The sequence below is a fragment of the Pteropus vampyrus genome, unplaced genomic scaffold, assembly GCF_000151845.1.
Source record: "Pteropus vampyrus isolate Shadow unplaced genomic scaffold, Pvam_2.0 Scaffold144, whole genome shotgun sequence".
Taxonomy (NCBI): domain Eukaryota; kingdom Metazoa; phylum Chordata; class Mammalia; order Chiroptera; family Pteropodidae; genus Pteropus; species Pteropus vampyrus.
Window position 1 is genome coordinate 3,630,438 of NW_011888925.1, and position 10,800 is coordinate 3,641,237.

At 54.8% G+C, this 10,800-nt stretch overlaps 2 protein-coding genes across 4 annotated transcripts in view; one reads left to right on the plus strand and one right to left on the minus strand.

Annotated features, from left to right (window-relative positions):
• Positions 1 to 214: 214 nt before the first annotated feature.
• Positions 215 to 7,620, minus strand: ZDHHC24 (zinc finger DHHC-type containing 24). Of its 3 annotated transcripts, XM_011368923.2 has the most exons (4): positions 7,271 to 7,620; positions 5,901 to 6,178; positions 2,640 to 2,696; positions 215 to 810 (listed from the first exon to the last, which is right to left on the minus strand). In XM_011368923.2, exons 1-4 carry the CDS (start codon positions 7,549 to 7,551, stop codon positions 740 to 742), a joined length of 687 nt encoding a protein of 228 aa, XP_011367225.1. In that variant the 5' UTR covers positions 7,552 to 7,620; the 3' UTR covers positions 215 to 739. The 3 variants fall into 3 exon arrangements, with proteins under 3 accessions (XP_011367225.1, XP_011367223.1, XP_011367224.1); XM_011368921.2 differs by having other exon boundaries at positions 215 to 2,696; positions 7,271 to 7,619; XM_011368922.2 differs by lacking the exon at positions 7,271 to 7,620 and adding an exon at positions 7,067 to 7,259 and having other exon boundaries at positions 215 to 2,696.
• Positions 7,621 to 7,867: 247 nt separating this feature from the next.
• ACTN3 (actinin alpha 3) overlaps positions 7,868 to 10,800 on the plus strand; it is a 13,823-nt gene continuing 10,890 nt past the window's right edge. The window contains exon 1 of the mRNA XM_011368925.2: positions 7,868 to 8,653. Within this exon, the coding sequence (XP_011367227.1) occupies positions 8,513 to 8,653 (141 nt within the window). The 5' untranslated portion in view covers positions 7,868 to 8,512. The remainder of the gene's footprint in view (positions 8,654 to 10,800) is intronic.

The following is a 10,800-nucleotide window of genomic DNA, read 5'->3' on the forward strand; positions in this document are numbered from 1 at the left end:
GGGGCAAGAAAAATAAGAGGTATGAAACTTTTTCAAGGAAGAATAAAGTCGTATTTTCGTAGATGATATTATAAATACAGAAAACTCAAGAATTTACAAGTAAAGTATAAGACTAAGGTTTATGTTTGCCAGACATGTCTATTTTCATAAACCATGTACAATAGCATAACAATATCAAACACTTAAGAATAAATCTAACAAAAAAGCCATGATCTTTATGAGGAAAAAAGTATATGACTTTAATGAAAACATTAAATGGAGAGACACACCAAGTTCATGAACTGGAAAACTCAATTTCATGGAGAAGTTGATTTTCCCTAAACTGATCTATAGATTCAATAGGTTCCATTCATAATGTCAAATGGGGTTTTTATTGGAATTTAAGCTGATTCTAAAATCAATATAGAAGAGCAAGCACCAAAAATAGATCTTAGGGGATCATACACAGGGATAGATATAATGACCAGTGGGACAAAACAAACAAACCGGTATCTTCAGAGGATCACACCACAGCGAGGGAAAGGAATGCCCTACAGAGGCATACATTAATTTGGGTAAGTCTCAGAAACATAATATTGAGCGAAAAAGCAAGGCACAGAATAAACAAGGTATGATTCCATTTATATAAAAATTCAAACATGCAAAACCAATATACACATATGTAATAAAATTACAAACAGAGCCAGGGAATGACTAAGACTGCAGTGTTTTGTCTACCAGGGAGGGCACAGCAGGGACTTCAAAGGAAATGGTATCCATTTTTTAAATGTTGTTTCTCTCTCTCTTTTATAAATATATTCTTGGCATCTCCTATTTAATAAAAAACAAGAAAAGATTTTTTGGGGGGCGGAGGTGTGGGTAAGGGGTAAAGCGGAGAGGAAACAGTCTGCCAGAGCTTATGGACAGCACAAAGTGCCAGGCACACCAAGTTCCTAACGCAGTTAAAAAATAGTAACGGAGCATGCCATTTGGAAAAACAGAAAATGTCCTAGCAGCTCAAACCTTTGTGGGCATGGGCAGGGCCTGCCAGAAGGGTGGGCTTCTCTGAGGGTTCTTGGGGGACGAGCCTGCCGTGTCCCTAGAGGACTTCCCCCGCCAGCAATATCTGTAGACTGCCACTTAACCCCATTTTCGGTCCAGCCCCTCACCCCTACTCTCCCCAGTGCTCTGAGACAGAAAGCCACCTCCACCCGAGGGGGAGCTAAGCTGCTTAGCTACGGGGGTAGGGTGGGTGCTGACCGGAGGGGCAACCCAGCTGCACCTCACTGAGTTTGCATCCTTCTCTACTGTCAGCCCCAAACCTTGCCCTCCACGATGCTGGTGGAATTCCTGAGCCTCTCCAGGATTCTAGAGTGCAGTCTGACCGCCTCTTGGCCCCTCCCTCTGGGAACACTTAATTTCCATTTCTACTTCTCTAAGAGAGTAAATGAGCCTCCGTCCACTTTCCATCTTTCCGAATGCCAGGCTCTTGGGTCTACTGCTGTCTCCTTTTTTTTCTCCTTGTAGATTTCTATTTATGATCATCTTAGATTTTAAGAGGAAACAGATAAACCCAGGTGTTTAAGCCTGCCACATTTAACTCTAGTTACTTTATTTAAATAAAAATGTTTAACAAGCAGCTCCTGAAGAGCCAGAGAGGATCAGCGTAGCCCCGGCATCACCACGCTTCACAGATGCTCGACCACCCCCGCCTGATTTCTCAGCCTTGATTGTCCCACTCCCCTCCCTCAGCTGTGCGAGCATAAGGCAGAAAGCACCAAGATCTGGGTTCGCTCCTCCATTTACTACCCCGTGCATGATCTTATGAACTCTGAGCTTTAATTTCTTCACCTGCATGACTGCTGCCCAATGTACCAGGTTGTGGAAATGCTTCTAACTACAAAGCACTGAACCTGGGAAAGAATGTGAGATACTCATACCCTGGATCACTACGTGCTACCTTGGTCTGCTGGTGCTGGTGCTGCCCCACCAAAGCCACAGGAGGCAGAGCCCTGGCCCCTCACGTGCTCAGGCATTCTGCGCCTCCCCGGCCTGACGATCAGAAGAGCCTGAAACAGCAGCCCAGCCAATAGAAACCCACAGAGATGGACGGGGGTCCAAGAACCAAGGGGGCACTTTATTAACCTGGCAAAGGGGCAGCTAAGCTGGCCGAGCATCCCTTTGCCGGACCCTCCACTGCACTCAGGAGCCACTGATGAAGGCAGAGTCGTAGGGCCCAAGCCCTAGATACTAGGAGTCCAATCTGGGCAGGGGCGAGGCTGAGGATGGAGCCGGAGTTGCCGAAAGGAGGCATTAAGTCCGAACCCACCTCCTCTCCCGATGCTGGCGGTGGGCCTGAAATGAGTTATGAGCCCCCTTCCCCAGCACCCCCTCCCTGTGCAGCTCTGGCTCTTTCTGGAGTCAGGAAGCCATAAGTCGCATATCAGCTGCGGTCTGGAAGGTGATCCCATCCCCAGGTAATGGGGAGGCCAGGAAGGGCCAAAGCCAGACGAGGATCCAGCGGGGCCCCAGGGCCGCCTGTAGGTTGTGGTAGGGGCCCAGGTCATAAAAGTGCTGGCCCCGAGCCCACTCCCACGTGGTCTGGCCCCGGAGCAGCAGCATCCCATGGAAGAGCAGCCCAGCCCCGCACAGGAGCGCACCTGCCACACACGTGTCGGTCACGAAGGCCAGGGCAAACTGCGCCAGAGACACTCTGCCTGCGAAGAGAGAGCAGGGAGGGTCAGGGGGCAGCAGCAGGCCCAGCCCCTGAAAGCCCAGCTCCTGTCCTCATCCCACCCCCTACCCTTCAACACGAAACAGTGCTCATTCCTCCCTCAGCAAACACCGAGTTGCTACTCCCTAGCCAGCCCCCGACAGGCGATGGACCACACTGCCGAACCAGGCAGACACAGCCCTCTGCCTTACATACGCTTTCACGCCTGCATCGCTAACTCATGAGCACCTCGCACGTGCTGCACACGGTGCCGGGAGCCGCGAACACCAGGCTAAACGGGAGGTAACATCTCTGACCTCGGCGAGCTCACAGACAGGCATCCTATAGACCCTTGATTATAGCTGTGATGCGTGTTACACTGTGGATATGTATGGATAAGTGCAGCATCCTGGCCCACAGTAGGTAAGAAGTATCTGCTGAACTAAAGAACTACAAGATGCCATGAAACACGACATTAAGTGAAAAAAGCCAGACACGAAAGGTCGCATGTGTGCATATGAAATGTCTCAAATAGGCAACTCTATAGAGACAGAGGTTTAGTGGTGGCCAGGGGCTGGAGGGATCCGACGGAATGAGGAGTGGCTGCTAATCGGTACATACAGGTTTCTTTTTTCGGTGATGAAAATGTTTGGGGATTAGATAGTGGTGACAGTTGTGCAACACTGTGAATGTATTAAACGCCGCTGAACTGTGCACTTGAAAGTGGTTAAAATGATGAATTTCACGGTATGTGAATTTTACTTCAATAAAGAAGAGCCTGGGTGGGAAATGCCAAATGCCACGCAAACTTATCAAGAGGCTAAGCGAAGTGGAATTCATCACTTTTGATAAAGCGATACTTTGGGTGGGGCCTGAAGGTCAAGGAATTTATTTGCTAGGCGAAGAGGTGAGAAAACATTCTGTTTGAAGGTCCCGAGGCAGGACGGGGAGGTGCCTGCGAGACAGAGGGTGGACGGCTCTGGAAGCTCAGGAGAGGAGCCCAGGCCGGGCACCGATCTGCGGGGGGTAGGTATATGGACAGTCCTGAGAACTGCCAGAGTGTCGAGCGAGATGAGGACGGAGCTCGACCTCAGCACCAGGAAACCAGGTCCTTGAGGACCAGATAAAGAAAAGGGAGACCGGAAAGGAAGGAGAAAACCCAAAGCACGAGCTGTCGGTGACGCCAAGGGTAGAGCCCTTCGAGGAGGTTAGAGGTCAGCTGAAAGGTCTCATAAAGCAAGGAAATCAAAAGGGTCCTGTGGGTTTTGTAGAGACAGAGGCCTGGGGACCGCGGCAGTGTCAGAGGAGTGGTGGGGACAGAAGCCAGTTTGGAACAGGTGGAGGAATGAGTGGGAGGCAAGGAAAAGCATCCCGTGAGTGAGTCTGGGCAAGTCTTTCAAGAAACTCTGTTGCCGGCAGAAGAGCCAGAGAGGGAAAAGCTAGAGGAGGAGGGTGTGGGGGGAAGAGAGGGTTTGTGCCGGGGACCCGAAGGCGGCCAGTACAGGGAAGCAGGGGGAGAGGCCAGCCGACAGTGCGAGGTGAGCAGGGAGGAGGGGCCAGACACCAGGAGAAGCCGGGGCCAGTCAGCCTGGCTTAGAGATCTGCGGACAGGACGATCTGGAAGTGCCATCTGATGTCTCGTCTTTGTGATGGGTTTTCAAGAGGGATGGAAGCTTGAAGGAGAGTGGGAAGGTTCGAGCTGCAGTCATCAGAGGCAGCCAGCTTATGAGAAACTAGGACAGCCAGGCACGGGGGAGGACGTGTTGAGGTCAGCGGCCACGAACGGGCCATGGTATCAACCTGCCACGAAGTACCATGCATCTCCAACAGCTCTCAGCAGCCAGGGGCTGACACAGAGAAGCCACAGAGGCACAGTGGAAGGAAGACGGAGCAAAGAGGTTTAAGATGTTGGCCGGAGAATGGCAGGAATGAAGGCTCCAAACTGGACACAGGAGCAGTGAAGGTACCGATGGGACAGACAGATGATAGCCAGGAGCTAATGGAGCAGGTGTCGTGGAGTAAGTGAGAGATGGATAGGTGAGGAGGAAGGGAGCAGAGAGGGGGTGACTGACAGTGATGGGGAGGTGACGTGGGATTCCGACAAGGTCTGGGGTGCAGACATGTGAGTAGGAAAGGAAGTAAAATGGAAACGGTCAGGAAGCTGAGTGAGTGGGACGCTGAATAGGTCATTTGCCCAGACTTCCAGACACCATGGTTTCAACAGGGACCAGGGCTGAGAGAGAGAGACAGGGCACTGGAGCCCAAGTCTTGAGGGATTGAGGGCAGCGAGTGGAAGGCCATGGATGGCCACAGGGAGGTAGGGCGTAGGGAGGTGCAGCTGGAGGGCTTCAGTCTCAGTGGAGACAGGGCCATCAAGGAGGGCCACTCGGGAAGCCAGTGTGGGCAGAGGAAGACACTGACAACCCCAGTGGGCCTCCCCAGGCCTCCCCTGGGCTGCAGGGCAGGGGTCCTTGGGACAGAGCTGGGCTCGGATTTCCTAAGGAGACACAGCAACTATTCCGAGTGGTCAGGGAGTAACTGCAGGACAAGGTTACAGGGAGGACTGTGGAGGTCAGAAGGAAGGAGGCAGGGGAGAGAAAGAACAGTATATAAGACCAGCGGAGATTTGATCTTGGGTGGTGGCAGAGGAAAGGGGAATAAATGTGTCATCCAGCCTCTCAGGCAGCCTCCTGACCCAAGTCTTCCCCTTCCAACTTCCAAAGACTGGACCTTCCCCTGCCTGTGACTTTCAGTGCCACCCCCCGCTACCCAGTCAAGCGAGGGCCTCCTCCTCACAACAGCATTCAAGACCTAGACCATCCAGTCCAAACCTACCATCCTAGTCTTAATTCTCACAACTCCCATCAAATCGCCTTCACTACTATCTGCCCCACCTCCAAGCCCTCACTTAAATGCCCCCTGAGAATGTTCCCCGGTGACCTCCTACTAGTCTTTCTTCCTCTGCCAACACCTCCTGGAACCCGTCGCTGACTCCCCCAGCCAGAACTCTGTGTCTGTGTTCTGGCTCTGTATTTTACCATACTGCACACCCAGCTGAATACCAGGCTGTCCTTCCCCCCCCATATATGACACTGGGAATGGGTCCCCAGGGCACTGCCAGAAGAACCAGCCAGAAATCCCATCTCCCTACCAGAATGGCCCACTACTGAGGCCTCTGCCTCTCCGTGGAGGCCTCCCAGGTTCCTACCTGTGAGCAGCATGAGCCAGGGCAGCAGGAGGAGGGCGGCGGTGTGGAGGGGCGAGTGGGCTCGAAGCAGGGCTGACAGGGCAGGGCCCAGCAGCACAGAGACGTGGAGCAGGACCCCTGAGGCATGAAGCAGCAGGCACAGGAAGGGCCGGTAGTTGTGAAAGCCCACACAGCGGCCCAGCAGGAGGCAGTGGTGGTCCCTTCGTAGGATGCAGACGCGGCAGGTAGAGCAATGCCTGCTGCGTGGTGGCACCTGGCTTTGGCACTGGTAGCAGTAACTGCAGGGAAGGAAACACAGAGTCAATTCCCCCAGCAGCTCCAAGTGCCCATCTCACGCCCAGGTCAGCCCCTGAGCCCATCCTGGGGAAGCAGCGGCTGCTTCCACTAAGCCTCAGGTTCTTCATAGGTAAATGCAGGCTGAACACCACTTCCAATTCTAGCACTGCAGGTATGAGGTCACTTCCAGCTCTGACATCCCCAGTCCTAAGGACTTACTCTGGGCTCTAACTTCCAGGAGCAAACTTCTCACTTCCCCCATAGTCACCACCTGGCCCAAGTCACCATGAACTCCCCCCTGGGTTACTGCCACAGCCTCCTGACTAGTCCCCCGATTCCACCTTTGTCACCTCCTAGCGTAGTCTCACGCTAGCAGCCAGCCTGATCCTTAAAAAACCGAAGCCATGCCCTCCTCTGCTCAAAACCCTCCGATGGCTGTCCATCTCACTTCTAGTGAAAAGCAAAGCCTTCGACGTCCTACCAGATCTTTACATCCCTAACCTCTCTCCTCCCCTTCCCTCGCTCCACACCAGCCATGCTGGCCTCGCTCCACACCAGCACATAACTTCCTCAGAGCCTTTGCAACGTCTGTTCCCTCTGCCTGGAACACCCTTCTCCCAGATTCCCACGTGGCTAACTCTCCTACCTTCAAGCCTTTGCTCAAAGGCCACCTTCTCAATGAGGCCTACCTTGACCACTCTATTTAAAACTGCAACTCGCACCCCCTCTCCCCTGCTCTACTTGTTGTTTTCGTAACACCGACACCTTCTAACATTCTATAGAATTTGTTTATTATGCCTATAGTTTATCTCCGCCCATTCCCCCATTGAAATCAGCTCCAGGAGGTCAGGAACCTGTTTTATTGTTACCTCCAGTGCCTGGAACAGTACCTTGCACATAGTAGGTGCTCAGTAAACATCTGTAAGTGAGCGAATGATACTCCTTCTGGCTCTACCATCCCAGGTTCTGAAGGAGTTCTCTCTGGCTCTAACAAGCGGATCATCTTGTAATCTGGTTCTAACATCTTCAGGTCCTAGGGCCCCTCCCCCTGTCCCAGGCTCCCGCTTCCCCGCCAGATCCCGCGCCCCACTCACGCCCAGCCCTGGCCCAGACCGCGGCCGGCCAGCATCACGCCCCGGATGCTGGGATCCGAACGCAAGAAGAGCCCCACGTTGCCCAGCAGGTTGAGCAGCTGGAAGGCGGCCAGCGCCAGCTGCAGGGCCCGGGCCAGGGGTCCCAGCGGGGGCGGCCCGGGACCCAGGACCAGCACGTAGGCCAGCTCCAGGCCCACGGCCGCGGCCCACAGAGCGGTGAGCACGAGGGGCAACCGCGTGGAAGTCCCCTCCGCGCTCCCCGCCGCCCAAGGCTGCTCCATGGCCTGGACCCACCCGCTGTCGGATCCCGAGTACCCCGCTGCTTCCGTATTGGGGCGGGAGAGTGACAGACGGGCGCCTTCCACCACCAATAGAAGCTCTGAGAGGGTGCTGTGAGCGCTAAGAGTCACAGGGAGCAGCCGGCAGATGCGGAGATGTGATTGGGCCGCCGAAGGAGCCAAGGAGAAGCTTGGAATCTTGTTGGCCCTATAGCCCAGTAGGGCCGCGACATTATATCCCCGCCCATCAGCGGAGGCCCCGCCCCGTCCGCAGAAGCCCCGCCCCGTCCGCAGAAGCCCCGCCAGCTGGTCTGGAGTAGTCGGCACGCCCGCAGGATTGAATTGCACCCTCAGTGGCGTCGGGGCTTCCCGGCTCAGCACATTCCCCCACACCCCCCGGCCGCCCCGATATTAATAGCCCTGCATTGGCCCATCCAGCTGGACTGGAGCCCCTCCCCATGCTCGAATGTCTCCCTTTATCACCCCAGAAAACATTCTGAACAGCTCGGCGCCTTGGTGTTTCTGACTGTGAAATGGGGCTAGAGCTCCCTGTTTCCCACTAGCGCGGCCAGGAAGAGAGTCCGGAGGAGACTCAAAAAGCAGCTTCTAGAGCGGTCTGCAGCACTACCAATAGCACCACCTGCGTGCACACAGGAGGAAACATTCAGAGAGGGACAGTGGCTTTCCCAAGGTCACACAGCGCTCAAGCGGCGGAGCGGAACCCGAACCCCGGATCTCCGTTACAGGATCCACCACCCCCCCAGCGCCCCGAAATTCTGCAGTCCCCTGGTCCCAGGGCAGCCTCCTTCCTGGTCGCGACCCGAGCGCCCTCATCCCCCTCCGGCCCCTCCCACCTCCCCCATATTTAGCGCGAATCCGATCCGGGGCTGGGCCCGGCTCTACTTAACGCGGCCCGGGTGTCCTGGAGAGCGCTGAGCGGAGCGAAACCAGGAGCCCAAGCGAGATGATGATGGTTATGCAGCCCGAGGGTCTGGGGGCCCTGCAGGGGCCCTTCGCGGGCAGCGGCGGCGAGTACATGGAACAGGAGGAGGACTGGGACCGCGACCTGCTGCTGGACCCCGCCTGGGAGAAGCAGCAGCGGAAAGTGAGTGCTAGCCCATTTCCGGATGGCGAAATTGAGGCCTGAGAAGCAGGGCGGTTTGTCGTTAGCACCTCAACAGGTCAGGGGCAGAGCCTGCAGAGTGCCACTCCCTAGCCCTGGTCTGGCCCATCAGTCCTCTCCTGTCCCCCAGGGCTGGAAGAGAGAGCTAGGGGCCCTCATGAAGGGTTTAGGAAGACAAGCAGAGTTTCTGGCGTCCCTACTCCCCACGATTCATTTCCCTGGGCCCACTGTGCCACTTCTGCTGGTAAAAAAACGGTTGGGCTTAGCCCAGGAGATCCAAGTGTGGGGGCTTCCAGAAGAATAATGGCCTTTTCTCCCCCACCCCCACTCTCTAGTTTAATGTTCCCAGGCCCACCCTGAGGGCTTGCAGCCTGGCAACTAGTAGACAGACTTGGGAATGTCGAGGGGGTAACCATCCCGGACCCCTCCCCACCCTCTCCTCTGCATTCCCTCCAGCATGGCATCCACAGTCACTCCATCCCAATTGTCAAATGAGTAAACTGAAGCCTTGAAAGGGGCAGAGATAGGACCCAAATCATAGACTGTCGGAAAACAGCGCCCCCCCCCAACCTGAGGGTCTTGCCCCCTGCTTGCCTCACCCCCACTCTTTCCAAGATCTACCCCAGTGGACCTGAGTTGCTGAAAAGGCCACAGGGTCAGGGAGGAGGTAGCCCTGGGTCCCCTTACGCAGTAACCTGACTCTCTGGCCAGATGGACACTTTGTGCTGAGGCAGCACGTTAGGGGAGCAGGGCACACGGGCAGCTGTTCCCTGGGCCCAGCCTTCTAGGGCACATCAGCCCCCTCTCCCTAAGCTATTTTCACTCCCTGTGTTTCCCAAGCGGAAGGGGCAGGACACCTGGGTTCCCAAAAGAGAAGCTGATCCAGGCTGGAGTGAGGAAACCTTGGGGAGTGGCCAGCCAGGGGTAGGAAGGACACCATGCGGTCATTGGACCTGCTCAGCATTTGCTAAGTGTATGAGTCCAGGAAGGGGCAGGGAACGGGGGTGCTCAGTGGGGTTTGCAGGCTCTGAGAATCCCAGGATTTAGGATCAGAACATTTCTGCTGGGTTAGATGACAGGAGATGACCCCAGGGACCAGGAGGCAAAGCTGATTCCGATGGGGTGCCCCAACTGACAAGCCTCCCCCAGGCTCCTCCTGCACCTGTTTCTAAGCAGGGCTGTGGTTCTCTGGGCCAGCAATCCCCCGATGATGTCATCCCTGCCCCAGACTCCAGCTGCCATCTGCTTTGCAACAACTCTTATCCTCACCCCCACCCAGGCCTCTCCCAGATCGAGGTCCACATGCCCCTCTTAAGGAGTGCCTGTCTGTAACTTGCCTTTGCCAAGTAACAAAATATTGGGACTATCCTTCCAACCCAACTTGCAGCCACCCACCTTATCCATTCAGTCAGTGGCTGCACAGTGTAGATGCTCTATAAACTAATCAATGTCCCTGGGATGCTGGACATTCTGGTTCTTTCTTTCCTGTCTGACATTGTTTATTACTTCTCTGAGCTTAGCTTTAGCCCCACCCCATCCCTGCTCCCCCTCTGCATCTTAGAACATTCCCACCTCCTCCCACCTGGTGCCAGAGTCCTATTCATTCAACCTCATTCAAAAACATGCATTCAGTATTTCTTAAAGAGGTCCTACTCTGTGTCAGGCACTGTTTTAGGTGCCAGGAATTCAACGGGGAACAAACAAACCAAAAAAGCCCCTGCCTCAGGAAACTTACATTGCAGCAAGAATAAATGTTTCTGTCTCATCCACCTCATCCTGTCCTGTTCCCTTTACTAACACCCTTCCTCTCTCACCCTGGTCCCAGTTTCCACCTCCTCACCTCTCCCTTCTGCTCTGCCAAGCCTTTGTCTCTACTCTGCAACCAGCATGAGCTTTTTAAAACACAATTCTACCCAGCTCCCTCCTCTGCCTGAAAGCTTCCCTGACTCTCCGTTGCCCTCAGGATCAAGTTCAAACTCCCTGGCTTAGCACTGAAGATGGTGCATGACCTGGCTCCTGCCTTCCCTCCGGCCCGCCTCTCACCACTTATGCCCCCACACCCCCAGCTTCATTCCAGCAGTGCCCAGAGAGCTATAGCCCAACAAACCTAGCAACTGTTTCTCACTGTG

Excerpts from the sequence above, each read along its gene's own strand:
- ZDHHC24 (XM_011368921.2), bottom strand. The coding sequence starts at position 7,551 with ATGGAGCAGCCTTGGGCGGCGGGGAGCGCGGAGGGGACTTCCACGCGG. Across the intron at positions 6,179-7,270 it reads GGTCTGGGCCAGGGCTGGGC|TTACTGCTACCAGTGCCAAA; the intron begins GTGAGTGGGGCG and ends CCTTCCCTGCAG. Across the intron at positions 2,697-5,900 it reads CTGGCTCATGCTGCTCACAG|GCAGAGTGTCTCTGGCGCAG; the intron begins GTAGGAACCTGG and ends CTCTCTTCGCAG.